We start from the raw sequence: 18,052 nt of genomic DNA, 5'->3' as shown, positions 1-18,052 counted from the left end.
TCATAAAGTATATTTGTAGGGTAAGCGGATGTACTAAAGCCTCTAAAAGAGACTACATTAATTGTAAGTTTGTTGTAGACATGCATTTTAACAGTACTGCCACTTTACAACTTCGATATATACTGAATGTATGCGGGGGGGGTGAATGGGAGTGAGTCTACTGGGAGTAACCTCTTGGGCACCGTTTGCTTCCTGTTTTCACTTTCTCTTTCAGATGATATATCACCTATGGGATAAGAAGCAGCTTTGTAGTTCCTGTTACAGTCAGCTTTTTTCCAGGTGGTAGAAGGTCAGGATTGGCAGGTTGATCTACCTGGGAGCAAGCAGAAACTTTAGAGATAAGGATTTTTCTAGGCCATTTGACTGGGAAAGTAGCCAGTTTCATAATCATCTTGCAACATCTAGGAAGAGTTCCAAACGACTTCTGGCTTCAGGGGATTAAAAGCATTTTATTCTTCCTCTAAAACTTGAAGGTTGCAATCCTGGTCACTTGATCTAAATAAATTCAAGCACTTCCACCATTCTGGCCCCCCACATGCCAGAAGAAAGATTTGTCTTCTGCGCTGGCAGATGAGCTTTATTGTACAAATAAGCCATTGTGCCAAAGAAGCAAGGTTATCAGCAGTGATGGCATTCTAGATCGTTGCACATTATTTTGGCATCCTTGCCTAGGTAATAAAGGCATCTGCTGACAGTTGTTATTTGCTATAACTCATTACAATTTTCAGACAGGAAATACTTGAAACTCTAATTAGTTTGAAATTATGATTTACATTTGCTCTATGAATCCTAATCTTAATTTTCTTTAAAGTCATAAGAACCCAGCTTGCTTCCATTTAACTCCTGTCATTTGTAAGGATTTTTTAGGTTATTTTAATATCTCCTTTCATGAAAAGGAAAAGAAAACAGTGAGTAAGGCATCATGTTTTAAGCATTTAAAGTGCTCTAGGATAGCAGTATTTTTAGATGACATGGTGGTCTCATCTGAATGAGATAACATGCTTTATGTGCACTGGTGTAGGAGTTAATATATCAACAAATGACTATTAATGGACAGGTGTCTTCATCACAAAGGAAGGGATAAGTAGCATGATACACTAGATGTTAATGACCATCTCTTTTGTGTGTGTGTGTGCAACTTATTTAAAAAAAAAAATCTGTTTAACTGTAGTAAAAGTAAACTTCTCTACTTTAAATGTTCATGTGACCTTGGACAGAAACTACTCTTATAATTAAAATAATTTTCCAAACTTACATGAATAGTCAATAGTAAAAGGAAAAAAAATTGAAAGCCATGGTAAATTGAAAAAAATTGAAAGCCTATTCTAAACACTAACATTGTTCAGAAGTTTCAAACTGTATTCCTTAATGTCCAGTGTGACAAATTGTGTGCCTTTAAAATTGCACTTTTGATGTTCTTATTTTTATTTTTTCTTACTATTCATACTCCCCTTTGTTCTTTCGTGAGTGTTTTTTTTCTTTGTAGATACACTCTTCTCCACTTTAAGAGGTGAAACAGAGATAAAAGAAATAAATTCAATCAGCATTTAAATAGTTAATTCAGACAGTAGCTTTGTCACTTAACATTACTGCTTACCAGGGAGAGGTTCTGTGTACATTTAATGCTTGTTTGTTCCTGCCTTGTTAACATTATCGTAGAATCATAAAACAGTTTTGGTTGGAAGGGACCTTTAAAGGTCATCCAGTTCCAACCCCCCTGCCATGGGCAAGGTCACCTTCCACCAGACCAGGTTGCTCAAAGTCCCGTCCAACCTGGCCTTGAACACTGTCAGGAAGGGGGAATCCACACTTCTCTGGGCAACCTGTTCCAGTGCCTCACCACCCTCATGGTGAAGAATTTCTTCCTTATATTTAATCTAAATCTATCCCCTTTCAGCTTGAAGCCATTCCCCCTTGTCCTATCACTCTGTGCCCTTCTAAAAAGTCCCTCTTCAGCTTTCTTGTAGTTGCTCTTCAGGTACTGAAGGCTGCTGTAAGGTCTCCCCAGAGCCTTCTCTTCTCCAGGCTGAAGAGCCCCAACTCTCTCAGCCTTTCTTCATAGGAGAGGTGTTCCAGCCCTGTGATCACTTTTGTGGCCCTCCTCTGGACCCGCTGCAACACATCCATGTCCTTCCTATGTTGGGGGCCCCAGAGCTGGATGAAGGACTCCAGGTGAGGTTTCACCAGAGCAGAGGGGCAGAATCCCCTCCCTGGACCTGCTGGCCATGCTTCTGGGCTGTAGTTGGCCTTCTGGGCTGTGGGTGCACGCATATATATGTGTGTGTATATATATATATATATACACATATCACCTATATATATACACTTCATGGGAATTTTTTTTGCCATTTCTCCTTAATGGATTTTGGGTAGAGTTTAGATGTATAGATAAAAAAAAAAAATCCCTAATATATCAGGAACATGTGTCTACATAATAATTGGTTTTAATTGCATTTTAATCAATATTTTGAATGCTGAAATACAGGTTCACAACTGCACAATTAGTCTGACACATGAAAGTTATTTCCTCCTGTTTAGCTCTTGGACATATTAATAAAAATTTACATATTTTTAAATAGTTTCTGTAATTTTTAAAGTTCTTCAGATAAACTTGGATGTATGGTATCTGCAGCTGGAAATTCTTGCTTTTTAGGTTATTGTTTTGCTCAAACATATTATTTTTTGACCTCATGCCCATCAGATAATTCTTCACTGTTACTATTGAAAGGGAGAGATTGTTTTATTTGTTGCCTGTATGCACCAAAACTATGAGGAAGTATATTAAAAATACTGGCCCCAAGAAGGAATTTCAAATGTGTTTGGTAATAACTTTATGTATGTATGTTAATTTATGAAAATATAGAATTTGGTAGTCCATTAGTTTGTAAACAGGGTGACAAGATTCCCAAAATAAGAATATTTTTTTACTGGAGGGTGAAATACTTGTTATTTATAGTAAAAAATTACTATGCTATGTCTACATCTGCTCTTACAGGAGAAATAGTTAATGCAAATAATAGCTGAATAACAGTAAGCAGGTCAAAGATTTTTACTACCAGGAGTGGTAATTAAAGTGTCTGTACACATAGATGTTAAATATTTTAATCTCCACTGACTTTGTTAATGCTCTAATTTGTGATGAATTTCCTGCAGTTTAAATGTTGGAGTAACTTCTTGAACAACTGATTTGTGACAGATGTTTTTTCATCTGCTAGATACTTGACTTTATATAGTGTTATTCAAAGTCGAGCAGCTTAGAAGCAAACTGCAGTCTTCTATCTGGAAGCTAGCTAATGCTGCCTGTTGATTTTTGCGAGGATAAGGAAGATTACTTTATGTATTTATAAAGTACTGTTTTTCATTGTACGTAAAGGAGAGAGGAGGAAGAGACAGGCATGGAATTCAGTAAGATATTTAGATAGCAAAAGAAGGGTTTGATATTTATTGAACTGTGAATAGTGATGAGGCTTTACCAGTTTTTTTTAGGATATACTAATATACCTTTGAAAAGAGAAAATATGCAGTGTGAAGAGAGTGTTATTTGTAGGCAGTCTCATTTTTTTTCTCGTGTTTTTACAGCACCAATCTACAGCTATATGGATGCCTTAAATAAAAAGAGGAGCATGTAATACTTCTCCAGACAGTAGCAATTTCTGATTTTAATTCTTGTTGTGATATTACAGCGGAGCATGTGAAAAGATGGACCTGAGTTCTCCTAGTGGTGGACCTGAACTTCTTTGGAAGTCTTTAAAAATGATTAGGAAGTGTCAGTATTTCTTGTTTGTATATTACTGAGCAGAGAAGCAGGTTTATGCATATTCAGGAACTTATTTTCTGCTCCAACTTTTAATTCTGGTTCTGGAAGCTCCATCTCTTTGTTAACTCTTTCAGGAGAAGGCTGAGTATGTTAGGCTAACAAAATACTTTTTTTCCAAATCCTCATCTGCTTCTTGGGCAATTTCTGAAAGAGGAGTGACAAGGTGGGGGGGGAAAAGTGCTTCTTGTCTCTGCTGAAAAATCTGTGTTGTGAAACTGAATGCTTTGGAGTATTCTGAACTGCTGGAAATCTAGAAATTATTTGAAGGAAACAAAGATTGTCTGGTATAGGCCTTAGCTTTTGTTTAGTTTTCAGAAACGTGGTAGTCTCAAGCGTATTTTTTTAACTTTTTTTCCATTACTTCTTCAAGAAATTTTGACTGTTGTAGTTCATCAATGCATGTCACAGGTGATGTGATGGAGTAAGCAAAACAACAAAACAAAGTGATCAAAGTTGCTGTTGATTTCTTTAGATGCGAGGGGATGTCAAAAGCATATGTAAGAACTTTTCAAAAAGTCAAGAGATGATTTTTAGTAAGAATTCTTTAATTTCCATTTGGAAAATGTCCAAGTATCAGAACTGTAAATTGCCTCTTCTTTGGTGGTTCCTTACAAAACTGGACTCTCTAATTACTTTCTACTCTTGTATTACCCTAATATCATCAAAATCCGTGATAGATATGAGCCAATTTTCCTTTCCTAGAGAGAGTTCCTTGAACCTGGTGAAACAGCTCCAGCAGCACTTGATCCTCATATACAATCTGGATATGTTGACCTGAAAGCAAAATTTTGCATCTGAGACTCTCATGCAATAAAGTATTGGACTTTCAGTTATCAACAGTTTTGGTGGTACCCTAAATATTTGGTATACTTATGGTGAAAACTCAAAATAAATATAGCCTGCTATATTTTAGGGAGAAAGTCTATGTATGTATAGGGTAGACTTTAAATCATACAAGTGAATGGTGAGGGAACGTAAAAATTGTTTAAATGGTCATAAGCATTTACTGGATCTGCCTGCATAAAATCTGTGCTCCATAGAGCTGTGAGAGGGATAAGCTGACTTTATGTAATGTCTAGCCTATTTTTGTTACTTATGTGCTCTTACCCCATTTTGTTTTTGAAAGCCATTTCATATGGTAGAGTCCATCGTAGCTAATGTGTTTCTTGTCTGACGATTATTTTCAAGTTCTGTTTGGAAAGAAAAGATAATTTATCCAGTGGTAGTTGTGAGTGCTAAATACTGTATGCATGTCAGTATGTGTATATATATGCATCATTTGTTTGTGCCTGCAGGATGCTTTAGTAATAATTAAGACAGTCTTCATGGTGCTGAGACAGAAAGCAGTGAATGATAAGTAATAGGTATTCATACGTAAGTAATTTTAAAGTATGTATATGTGCACTTGTAAGTCAGACAACTGGCCACTCAAACATTTCATTATAAATTCTAATGAAATGACTTTGTCTTTTACATGGCAAACCATAGTTACATTTAAGTATTCTTTCACTGAGGTATTTTTCTTATCTTAGCAAGATAACATTAGATGCAGTTGTTAGGCACTTTAAAATATTTTTGCTTGTTGGTAAGTTGCTATTTACCCACTTAATCATGGATTTAAAAAAGGGCTGTTCCAGTTGGACGTAAGAAAATTTTTCATAATGAGAATGATTAAACACTTAGAGTTGGGTGATGAGATGGTGAAATCTTCATTCTTTGGGGTTTTCAGGACTTCACTGGACACAACAGCGGGGCAGTTGACCTGGTTTAGCTGTGCTTTGAGACAGAAGTTGGGCTACATGACCTCAACGCATCCTATTTTTTTCTACAGTCCTAATCTCAGTTAGTCACCTTCCCTAATAAATAAAGGGCATCCTCATCTGCAGGGTTATTTCAATTTAAGAGAAAACTGAATGTTTATAGGTTCTCTATGTAAGATTGCTCTACTGCCTGGCTTGTGGGGGTTTTTGCGGCAGTATTTTTAATTGCTCGATGAAGGATGTAGTTGCTGTAAGATAAAAGGTGTACCAATAAGCTAGAGCTTGGGGAAGTAATATTAACCTAACTGAAACCCTCTTCTAATAAATTTCTTTTGGACAGATTTTCTTTTATTTGGAGAAATAAACATCTGTAACTATATCCTGTTGGTTGAGCTTTGTCAAAGAAAAATTATTAAAATTAGCAGCTGAGATGAGTAAATTCCTGTTGTTAAAAATCAGTAGTTTGTATAGATGTATTTATAAGTGTTAAAAACAGCAAAAACTTTAAAGCCAAACTTTCTAATGAGATTGCCTCCCCTGCCTGCCTTTTTGTGAGAACCCTACCAGCCTGTTGGTTTAACCCCAGCTGTCGTTTCTTCACTTAGAAACTGTCCTAGATCCTGGAGTCCTGGCAGTTGCACCAGCCTGTGTATCAACATCTTTTGCAGGTTCTGAAGAGCTGCCAGACATGTCAGCACTGTGTTAATTTTGAGATCCTTAGATATCTCTTATATTTCAGTTTTCATCTGCTGATACTTTTTGAGAGATAGATACATAGCTGTTCCTTATTAATGAGTGCTGCTGGGTGGGGGGGAAATGCGCAGAGACTCCCCAGCTGTCGTAGCTGCAGGTTGAGAAAATGCTAACACTTTGGGCATTCAGGGTGCTTTTTAAAAATTACAGTAGTATAGTGGTTCATTAGTGGTTCATTAATACTTTGCTGTCTTATGTACAAAATACAGAATGTACACTGAATGAGTTTTATGAAAACATGAAAATTGTTGGCATTTTTTTTTATTTAAAAGAGTTTATTAGTTCTAGTGTAATTATCTTTACGGAACTGGTATTAAGACCTACTAAGGGGAGGGGAAAAAGGCAAAAAATTACATAAAGAATAGACTAGTCAGTTTTTATCAACTAATTTGACAAAATGTATGAACAGGTAGTGGAAGTAGTAGAACTCTTGCTTTTAATTTTAAAACTATTTTTTTTTCGCTGAAGCAATGGATTTAAGAAGGAGGTGTATCAGGGAGTATGCTTTGAATTTAAGTAATGAAATTAAAGGTCACTGATAATCTAGACTAGTGAATTTCCAAGGCATGTTGTCAAGGTTTTTTCGCTGGATGTTTTCCACAGTGAGATTTTAAGTTTGTGGGACTTAAATTATTTTAAACTGAAATTTAAGATACGAACAGTAAGTATCAGTTTTCTTTCCTGTCCCAAAGACTGCTGGTAAAGAACTGGTGATTAACATTTCATATTCTCAGACTTGTTCTGGTCTTGGTACTGGGTTTATGAGTACTGAACTGCTGAATAATACTGTACTGAATAACTGCTGAAAGAGGCTTAAAACCATCACAGTTCTTCTGGCTCCTGGTAGTTGGCAGTCGCTGCCACTGTACAGGGCAAGAAAAATAAAGTTGAGATGAGAAGTGTGTATATGCCATAGTTTTACTGAAAATTAATTTACTATACTGCAAGGTAAATTTGAAGTATTTAAAATGTTTATTGGGTATGGCACTGAAGGATGATCTGGGTGCCATGACACTGTCTGTTGTACCAGGAGTTGTTAATCTCACTGGAGGGAATCCTGTTGCGAAATCTTTGGATGAATTTATATTTTCGTTAATATGTAGCTGTGTGGTGGTAGATGTAATCCTTTTGTACTGTTCTCTCTGGGCAGAATTATTAATGTTGTGGTAGATTTAGGAGATGTTTTTTCTACCCTTGCTTACTAAAACACTGCTTTTAATTGAAATTACTAGTTTTCTTTTCAAATACAGAATGTTCACATATTAAGAAGGAATGAGAATTTTTTCTTGTACGAAGTGCCTGCGAAGTTTCAGATAATAGTAAAAATCTTGGATGAATAAGGAGGTAGAAATGATTTTAGCATTCATGCAGTGATGAAATTTGTTTAAAACTGTGTAGATGCTGGCAGATGCTTTCTGTGACCTTTCAAATTAAGCTGTATCTGCAAAATGTCTAGAGTTAGGAGTTAAAACTAGTCTCTCATTTGTATATTTAATAAAACAGTTTAATAAATAGTTAATTTACATTTCTCCTTACAGTCTCTTGGAAATTTGAGGTTTAAAAATGTATGCTCAGTTTTTTCACCAGCTTTGCTTTTGTGCCAGTAATGTTGATGGAAACTTTGAATGTTGGATCTTTGATGTTTTTTTATGATCTTGTTTTGCTTATTGCAGTAGATGTTGGGCACTACTAAAGTATTTAAAACTGGGTAGGCTGAAGAAGATAATGCAACAGTGTTGTACTGTGTAATGAGCAAATGTTGCACCCTGAGCAGCTGTAATCTGTTCAGCTGTGGCAGAGTATCTTTGACTCCACACCCTTTCATGTGACAGGAATTTACAGAATATTTAAGGGAAAACACATGCTGTTTGTATTCCCCTCTGGAGTTAAACTACAGATTTTGAAATTTTGAAATATCCTATGTTAATAGAAATGTGTTGTGTGAGGTTTTTGGGCAGTTTTCAACAAGTTGAGACAAGTGTATCGTCATGCATCTATATCTGTTTTAAAGGGTAGCTTGTGATAAATGTAATGTCTTAATTTTTCTCCACAGGGACCTTAAGAACAACCTTATTAGTACTATAGATCCAGGAGCTTTTCTGGGGCTTTCGTCTCTGAAAAGACTGTAAGTAGTATATGTAGCTAGTCAGTTTAAACAAAAGAATTAAAAAAAGCCCCACTGAGAATAATCTTAGGTTCTGGGAATTTAGACAGCAAAGCTGTTATATGTTAAAAGTTGAATATGTATATGCTATCTAAATTTATACACGCACACATATATGTTTGTATAAAACAAAGTCTGCTTTCAGTCTTACGACTGAAGAACATCCGCTGCTTGTGGCTTGGCAGTCTCGCTTGTTCTTACTGATAGTCTCTTGTGTTACTCGTCTGTTTTTGTATTTCGGTGACTTGAAAAAATCACTGGGTGAATGTTCATTCAGAGCTTTGATGCCATTAAGTCTTTCTTTATTTAATGTTAAACTCCTCATGATTCCTTCCCCCCTGCAAATGTCTTAGTGTAACACAGAATCACAGAATGTTAGGGGTTGGAAGGGACCTCTGTGGGTCAGCTAGTCCAACCCTCCTGCCGAAGCAGGGTCACCTACAGCAAGCTGCACAGGTCCTTGTCCAGGCGGGTCTTGAATATCTCCAGAGAAGGAGACTCCACAACCTCCCTGGGCAGCCTGTTCCAGTGCTCCGTCACCCTCAGAGGGAAGAAGTTCTTCCTCATGTTCAGACGGAACTTCCTGTGCCTCAGTTTGTGCCCATTGCCCCTTGTCCTGTCACTGGGCACCACTGAAAAGAGCTTGGCCCCATCCTCCTGACACCCACCCTTCAGATATTTGTAAGCATTTATAAGGTCCCCTCTCAGCCTTCTCTTCTTCAAGCTGAACAAGCCCAGTTCCCTCAACCTCTCCTCGTCGGGGAGATGTTCCAGTCCCCTCATCATCCTCGTAGCCCTCCGCTGGACTCTCTCCAGTAGCTCTTCATCTTTCTTGAACTGGGGAGCCCAGAACTGGACACACTACTCTAGATGAGGCCTCACTAGGGCAGTGTAGAGGGGAAGGAGAACCTCCCTCGTCCTGCTGGCCACACTCTTCTTGATGCACCCCAGGATCCCATTGGCTTTCTTGGCAGCCAGGGCACACTGCTGGCTCATGGTTAACCTGTCGTCCACCAGGACGCCCAGGTCCCTCTCCGCAGAGCTGCTCTCCATCACGTCTGCCCCAAGCCTGTACTGATGCATGAGGTTGTTCCTCCCCAGGTGCAGGACCCTGCGTTTGGCTTTGTTGAACCTCATCAGGTTCCTCTCTGCCCAGCTTTCCAGCCTATCCAGGTCTTGCTGAATGGCAGCACAGCCTTCCGGTGTGTCTACCACACCTCCCAGTTTGGTGTCATCAGCAAACTTGCTGAGGGTACATTCTAACTCTTCATCCAGGTCGTTGATGAAGAAGTTTAACAAGACTGGGCCCAGTACTGACCCCTGGGGGACACCACTAGTTACCAGCCTCCAACTAGACTCAGCGCCGCTGATGACAACCCTCTGAGTTCTGCCATTCAGCCAGTTCTCTATCCACTTCACCGACCACTCACCCAGCCCACACTTCCTGAGCTTCCCTAGGAGGATATCATGGGAGACTGTGTTGAAAGCCTTGCTGAAGTCAAGGTAGACAACATCCACGGCTCTCCCTTCGTCTACCCAGCCAGTCATGTCATCGTGGAAAGCTATCAGATTGGTCAGGCATGATTTCCCCTTGGTGAATCCATGCTGACTACTCCTGATAACCTTCTTTTCTTCCACTTGCTTGATGATGGCCTCCAGGATAAGCTGCTCCATCACCTTTCCCGGGATGGAGGTGAGGCTGACCAGCCTGTAGTTCCCTGGGTCCTCCTTCTTGCCCTTTTTGAAGATTGGAGTGACATTGGCCTTTCTCCAGTCCTCGGGCACCTCTCCTGTCCTCCAGGACCTCTCAAAGATGATAGAGAGTGGCTCAGCAATGACATCCGCCAGCTCCCTCAGCACTCGTGGGTGCATTCCATCGGGGCCCATGGATTTGTGGACATCCAGATCACTTAAGCGATCCCTCACACAGTCCTCCTTGACCAAGAGAAAGTCGTCCTCTTTGTAGGCTTCTTCTCTTACCTCCGGGGCCTGGGATTCCTGAGGGCCAGTCTTAGCACTGAAGACTGAAGCAAAGAAGGCATTCAGTAGCTCTGCCTTCTCCTCATCCTCCGTCACCAGGACACCCGCCTCATTCAGCAGCGGCCCCACGTTGTCCGTAGCCTTCCTTTTGCTGCTGATGTAGTTGAAGAAGCCCTTCTTGTTGTTTTTGACATCCCTTGCCAGCTTCAATTCCAGGTGAGCCTTGGCCTTCCTCGTCGCATCCCTGCGTGCTCTGACCACGTTCCTGTACTCTTCCCAAGTGGCCTGCCCCTCTTTCCACATTCCATGGACCTTTCTCTTCTGCCTGATCTCCGCTAGAAGCTCCTTCTTTAACCATGCAGGTCTCCTGCCTCCTTTGCTCGATTTTTTTCTCAGAGGGATGCATTGCTCCTGTGCATGGAAGAAGTGTTGTTTAAAGAGCGACCAGCACTCATGGACCCCCCTGCCTTCGAGAGCCCTGTCCCACGGGATTCCTCCCAGTAGCTCCTTGAAGAGGTCAAAGTCAGCCCTCCTGAGGTCCAGGGTTTTGATCCTGCGTATCGCCCTGCTTTCTCCGCGCAGGATCCTGAACTCGACCATTTCATGGTCACTGCAGCCGAGTCTACCTCCGACCTTCACATCCTCCACCAGTCCCTCCTTGTTTGTTAACACAAGGTCCAGCAGCGCGCCTTTCCTTCTTGGTTCCTCCACCACTTGCATCAGAAAGTTATCATCGATAACAGATGTCCCTTGCTATTAATAATACGCTGAATTTACAGCGCTGTTAATACTGCTTTATTGACATTTGTGCCAACATTCCCATTAACACATTTTTGGGGGGTTAATACCTAGATTTTTTTTTTCCTTTTATTTTTTTTAAAACACTTCAGATTTTTGGGATATCTGGGACAGCTTTTAAGTCTAAGTGGTTTTGGTGCCCCCCCATTTTAGTCAGCATACAGCTTTCCTTCTTAAATTTTTGTAGTGTATATGTTCATTTGTCACTGATCAGATGATCTGGCTCACTTAAAAGGAAATTTTGTCTGTAATTCCACTTTTGAAAACCTGAAAAATAACGCTGAAGGACCAATTCTGGGCCATTACTACTTGCTGGCTTAATTTTTAGTCCTTTAAGAATTTCTATTGTATTTTTAAGAATTTTAATTCTAAAATATATATTTAAATATTTATGTATGTATAAATATAGAAGTGGTCCTATTTATGTACAATAAATGCACTAGCGTAGGTCTCTAGCATGTCAAAAAATTAAACAGTGTTACCATGTGTATTGAATATACTGTACAAATAGGAAAATTTATTTTGCATGGTGTAAGCCAGGCCTGTTCTAAAAGGATTTACTGGTAAGGCTAGGCTCATTTAACTGTGTATGGGCAAACCATTATGACTTTAGAAATGAAATAAGGACTGTATGTGTATGTGTGCACAGCCATATAGCAGTACCTTTTGGGTTTTGCTGAAAAAGACTAAACGTTTATATAGCACAGTCTGTTACTCATGAATATTAGTTGAAATACTTCTGTTTGCAGACTTACGTCATTTGGAAATAAACCAGTTTATCCCTATTTTTGCTTTTTTCTGTTTATAGAGACTTAACTAATAACAGGATAGGCTGCCTGAATGCAGATATATTTAGAGGACTGGTAAATCTTATTAGATTGTAAGTATTATTTTGTTGTACATAATTTAACTTCTTAAGATTGTCTAACGTAAGTTAACATTCTTTCTTTCAGAGGGAGTAGTTTAAGTATGTGCTTGGAAGTCATGCAGTGTGGCTATGATTGTGGTTTGTTACAGAAGTAGCAGGCAGTGCAAAATATTTTCTCTAGAAAAATATTTCAGAGTTTTAGAATCTTTTAGTATCCATGAGTTCTACCGTGGCATCGATGTGGTTGTGTGTTGCTAGCTTTCTTGCACATTTTGTAGTTCTTCACTACTTCAGGAAAATAGCTTGTCAGATTGTGGAATGTTTCTTTGCCCTGGTTGTTAGCTTCTTAAGCAGTGCTTTTACTGATACAGAGAAAGTGGGAGGTGTAATATTTAAAAAAAAATATTATGCTGGATCAAACATACTTCTTTTAGCATCTTAGTAGCAACACATCAATTCACTATCAGCAGTGAAGTTAAACTTCTTGAACTGTATGCTTAACATGTACTAGTTGTTGCTTTGAATAAAAAATAAAGTATTTGCTTTCAGTCCTTGTTTCCAATCTTAAAATTCTTCAGCTAAACAAGAAGTATTGGGGAACAGTATATTTTGGGATTTTTGCTAGGCTGTTAGACCTGATTTTTATTCTTAGTCTTGTGAACTATGACAGAATGTCATAATAGTATCCTATAGGTTTTAAAATAATGTTATTTTGAAGAGGGATTTTTTTATTTCAAATGTCTGTTCTTGAACGTGAGTTCAAATCATGATTCTTTTATTCCTTAGGAATCTTTCTGGGAATCTGTTTTCTACACTTACACGAGGAACATTTGATCATCTGGGTTCGCTGAAGTCTCTGTAAGTACTTATTGCATCTAATCTGAATTTGCATGATCTTTTGTGTTCTTAGCAACAAACACTTTATATACACTTGCTTGTACTACAGTTTTGCATTTTTACATTTAAACCTCATAACAGTGGTTTCTTTTAACTGAATAGGTGCATGGGAAATGTGTGTACAGATATCTTGGTGTTTATATAACTTCCTGCAAAAGACGTGCTGTATTTGTTACGTAGTTCTGAGAGAACAAAGCTATACTGGCATCTGGGCTTCTGAAAGTTTTATTCGATATGTATCGTTTATTACTTTTATTATAAATAAACAGCGTTCTACACCCTTTTTTTAACAAAGGGAATAAATACTTCTAAGGAAGATCTTAGACCTTGAAGAACAATATTGATTTGTTACAAGTAACAGTGGGTACATCTCAACCTCATGTCATTTTTCTCTCCTTTAATTTCATGAGAGTTGTAATCTTGTGCAATGAAGAAAATAAATGAAAAAAATTATCAGTGCTGACGATTAGCTTGTATTTTTCCCTGGTAGTTATGACAGTTGGCTCACTGTACTGGGACTTTCTCAAAAGCTCTAACTCCTGGCTTTGACGCAGAGTTAATTTCTTGTTTATAGAGGCAAATATTTCTTTCCCTCTTCCAGCTGCTTGTAATTGTTCATAAGCTGTTATTCCTGGTATTTTAATTGTGTACATAAAGGTTGCTGTCCAAGAACATCACAAGTCTGACAAGAGAACCTGGATATAACCGTTGCTATTAAAAATGTGTGCATCTTGAGGAATTCCTGGTAACAAAAGCCAAATGGAGTTTCACAGGAGTATTGATTTAGTGTTTGAAGTGTTCTGTCTGTGATACTGTGTCACCCTCTAGACATCTGCAAAAAGAAAAATAAATTATATTTTCACTAGAGGTAAAAACCAGTATGGACGCAGTGATATGTTTTGATACATCTTTAACTGTTTCAAAACAGATAAAATATATACGTTCTCTTTTAATTTAGCTGACTACAATAGACACTTATGGGGGGACTTGGTATGCCCTTATAGTAGAAAGTATTAAATACAGAGAAGATGTTATAAATCAGTGAAAAGGCTTATATGATTTTATATAAAGCAGGATAAAACTGTCAGTAAAATTGTGTGAATAGTGGTTCTGAAAAGAAAAATAGATCGGAGGCTATTTTTATTTCTGTTGATTTTACTGTTAAAGCATTTGATTGCAAAAGTGAACCCATGAAGTGTGTTCTCAAGTTATGGTGATGCACATTAAAGCAGTTCTTACTGCTCGCTTAAATAATGCAAACTCACTCTGTGAAAGAAATTACGAGAAATTTTTTCATGTGCAGGTAGTCAATGTTCCTCATATTTATGGAGAGGATTCCTTTTCTCAGGGAATGTGTACTTTTGTTCTCAGACCACAGCTTGCAGAGGATTAGAGTATCTTCTAGTACGTAGTGGTAGGCAAGTCCATTGTATTTTGGGGTTTCACTGCTTGTTGTCTGCGTGTCTGCGACGATGAGAGGCATTGTACAGATGTTGATGCCAAGCTTTCAGACCTTTGAGTGCTGCATTTTGTCACTGTGAGTGCCTATTTTGTATTGCAGAGAATTTCAGACTGATTATCTTCTTTGTGATTGCAACATACTGTGGATGCATCAGTGGTTAAAAGAAAGAAATATAACTGTACGTGAAACTAAATGTGCCTATCCCAAGTCACTTCAGTCGCAGACAGTGACTGGTGTTAAGCAGGAGCTTCTGACCTGCGGTAAGCACTCCTGAAAACTGATACTTAATTTTTAACGCATTTAATATTCTGTTCATAGTAGAGAACAGACTTTTTTGCTTCATTTTGTTTCCCTGAAATTCAGCACTTACGTGACAGTGGGAATAGTGATTTATTTTCAAAGGCTGATCTTCGATCATGATTCAGTGTCGTTTACTTTTGGAAATAAATAGTAAATGAATTGATGATTCTGGATGTTACCCTGTAGAAACTAAGGACGAGTAGCACTCTCTGAAGATAAACTCATTTTTCCTGCTAATCCGTGTTTTTCAGGGATTTTTACCTAAACTTCACAAGAGGAATCAGAAACTGATAATTTTTTTCCAAAGTCTAGCTATCTGGCTTCAGATGTGCAAATTATCCCAAGCCCATATTTCTGAAGTTAAAAGGTCTTTGTTTTATGACTGACTTTCCTGCATGGTGATTGTGTTGTTGATTAGATGACTTCTTGTGATGAAACCATGATCAACATGCTTAATTTCTTTGCTTTGTTAGAGTTATTCCATCTGTCAAAATAATAAAACACAAGTGTTTGGAATGTTGACATCTTAATAGTGAGAAATTGTGAATAAATAAAATCCATAAATGTATTTTTCACTCTTTTGGATGTGGGCTAGCAAAAGATTTTTGAAATGTATTACATTAAAGGAATATATGTTTTGAAAAAGAATATGATGCAAATTTGTATTTTTAAATATCTGATGCTACCAAACATAGTTTTTATATAAATTGTGCAAGGTGCAGTTTATGAGGAGGTTATATAAATAATTGATACTCAGTTAGTGTATTTTTCGCCTCTTTTGAAAATCATGTATGTAACAGATTCTTACTATGAATTGTGCTTTTATTTCTTGAATTCTAGAACCGCCGCTTGAATTACCGTCTTTCTATATGACTCCATCTCACCGTCAGGTTGTCTTTGAAGGAGATAGCCTACCATTCCAATGTATGGCTTCATATATTGATCAAGACATGCAAGTCTTGTGGTATCAGGATGGAAAGATAGTGGAAACTGATGAGTCCCAGGGTATTTTTGTTGAAAAAAACATGATTCATAACTGCTCCCTGATTGCAAGGTGAACCCATAAAGAGAATATGTATTTCCTACACCTGATTTTCTGCTCTGATTTAGTGACTATTTCCATAACCAGTAAGAACCCGTCATGTCCTCACTGAGTGAACATGTGTAGACAGAAACTTCTCAAGTAGGGAAGTAGTCTATAACTTCACACACCTCTTAAATTCCCTAGGTTTGGTCACTGTTTCTTACTATGAAGTTGGAGGAGAGTGGTCTAGAGATTTGATAAGTTAAATCCAGCTGCTTAAAGCAGGGTTATCTAGAGCAGGTTGCTGAGGACTGTTGCAGGTAGGTTTTAATTATCTCCAGAGATTACCCAATGCAGTTCATGTAAAATATGTTTTTGGTAGAATACATTTGTTCCCTTGGAACATTAAAATTATGAAAGCAAGGCATTTAAGCGAACTACTCATTGGTTCTTTCCTCTTCCTTTTGAGCATACCATGGTTGGTAATACTAAAGTTCTCTAGCAGAGATCTAGAAGTATAATTTATTCTGCCTGCAGCAGATTTTTGACTCATTCAGCATCTACAGAGTGGTTATATGTCCTGTAATTGTATTAGTAAATCAAGGCTTCTAACTTTATCACTAATTCTGCATCTGGGAAGTTATTTTAGTTTGGCCTTTGTGGAACAACTACAAAAATTTTGTGATGAAGAACAATGATATCACTTAGGAAATTTGGATTCTCATCTCTTCTTTCTGAAGTCAAGGAACTTTTTTCCCATGGCTGTTCTTTTTCTTTCCTGCTTTGGCAAAATTGAGAGCTAGAAGAATAGTAAATATTTCTCTGTTAGTTACAGGACATTTATTCGTGGATAGCTTGGGTTTTGTAAGGTCACTCGCAGTTGTATGTAATTGCTTGTTTCTTCCATTGTCTTCCTGTACTTCATTCATCTTTTACCAAAAGCTTATATAAATTCTATTGCAAGACTTCTGGCTTTAATTTGTTTATTTTGTCTTCCCAGTGCGCTGACAATCTCAAACATTCAGGCTGGCTCCACAGGAAACTGGGGTTGCCATGTACAAACCAGACGTGGGAATAACACGAGGACAGTAGACATTGTGGTGTTAGAAAGTTCTGCACAGTACTGCCCTCCAGAGAGGGTTGTGAACAATAAAGGGGATTTCAGGTTGGTGACCTTAATTTCTTTTCAGAGAAAAGAAAAATCCATATAATGTGATTTTTAATGTAAGGTATTATGCTTAAAAGACACTTATGTGGATGTAAGTTTGTAAATGGTATGTAACAGATTTTTAACTGCTCTGAATTAGTATGTGTTGAAAGAAGTGCACCCAACTATACCATGAAATGTTAAACTTTGAGCCTGTTAACTAACAACTTTGGAAGAGATGGAAAGAAAGACATGATATTTGAAATACATAAATGAAATTATTGGAATAGAGTAAAACTTTTTAGATGATCCGTCAGTTAGAGTTGGACTGCATACTGACCGGGAGTATTTCCACCAGGTTATCACTCCGTTTTTAAAACCCTCCTGCCCCCGTACAACAAAATCACTATATAAGAAACATGTAATACACGTTTTTGGTTTGTTCCGCACCCCCCACCCCGATAAGTATTAAAGTAAGTAGTGTGAATGGTGCTTTCTTTTAATGATTGTTGTAACTGTCATGGTAGCTCTGATGTTCCATTGTGTTGGGAATTGCAGAGTATATTATCTTTTGTTCTTACCTCCTCACCTGTTTTCCCTTTTCTGATCTTTCTGCTGCTGGTCACTCTTAACAACACGTTACTCCTGGAGGTGCCAGCTGTAACAGATAGCTTCTGTATAGATTCTCTGTATGTAAGGTAATTCCCTTTATAACTAGTCTGTGTTGTACCTCCCTGTAGTAGTTCCTACTGAGAATCAGCGTGTGTCATAGCATATGTTTTCACTACAGTTTGTAGGGTTTCTTAATGCTATAATAACTGCTTTTACCCACTCATTTATTTTCACTTTTCTTACACTGCTTGGCTGTGTTGATCTTCTGCTTGATCTTTTGTTTACATTTATACAGGTTTCTTCCTTTCCTTGTGTATGTTAGAGTTCTTTAAAGTCATCTTCTTTCTATACAGCTAATCTAAGACCATAAATCTTTTATTTGAAGAGGTGAAAGTAAATTAAAGCATGTTGCTGGGACGTAGTTTTTGGGGAGCGAGAAGACAAGCTTTCAAGTGCAGAAGGCCTGCCCC

General features: G+C 38.0%; 1 protein-coding gene across 1 annotated transcript in view; it reads left to right on the top strand.

The window, feature by feature from the left end:
* ADGRA3 (adhesion G protein-coupled receptor A3) overlaps window positions 1–18,052 on the top strand; it is a 63,499-nt gene that overhangs the window by 18,463 nt on the left and 26,984 nt on the right. Inside the window, exons 3-8 of the mRNA XM_075420627.1 lie at window positions 8,384–8,455; window positions 12,081–12,152; window positions 12,927–12,998; window positions 14,599–14,759; window positions 15,640–15,853; window positions 16,824–16,988. Of these exons, the coding sequence (XP_075276742.1) occupies window positions 8,384–8,455; window positions 12,081–12,152; window positions 12,927–12,998; window positions 14,599–14,759; window positions 15,640–15,853; window positions 16,824–16,988 (756 nt within the window). The remainder of the gene's footprint in view (window positions 1–8,383; window positions 8,456–12,080; window positions 12,153–12,926; window positions 12,999–14,598; window positions 14,760–15,639; window positions 15,854–16,823; window positions 16,989–18,052) is intronic.

Source organism: Opisthocomus hoazin, chromosome 5 (genome assembly GCF_030867145.1).
Source record: "Opisthocomus hoazin isolate bOpiHoa1 chromosome 5, bOpiHoa1.hap1, whole genome shotgun sequence".
In the NCBI taxonomy this organism is placed as follows: Eukaryota; Metazoa; Chordata; class Aves; order Opisthocomiformes; family Opisthocomidae; genus Opisthocomus; species Opisthocomus hoazin.
This window is presented reverse-complemented; position numbering and strand designations above follow the sequence as displayed.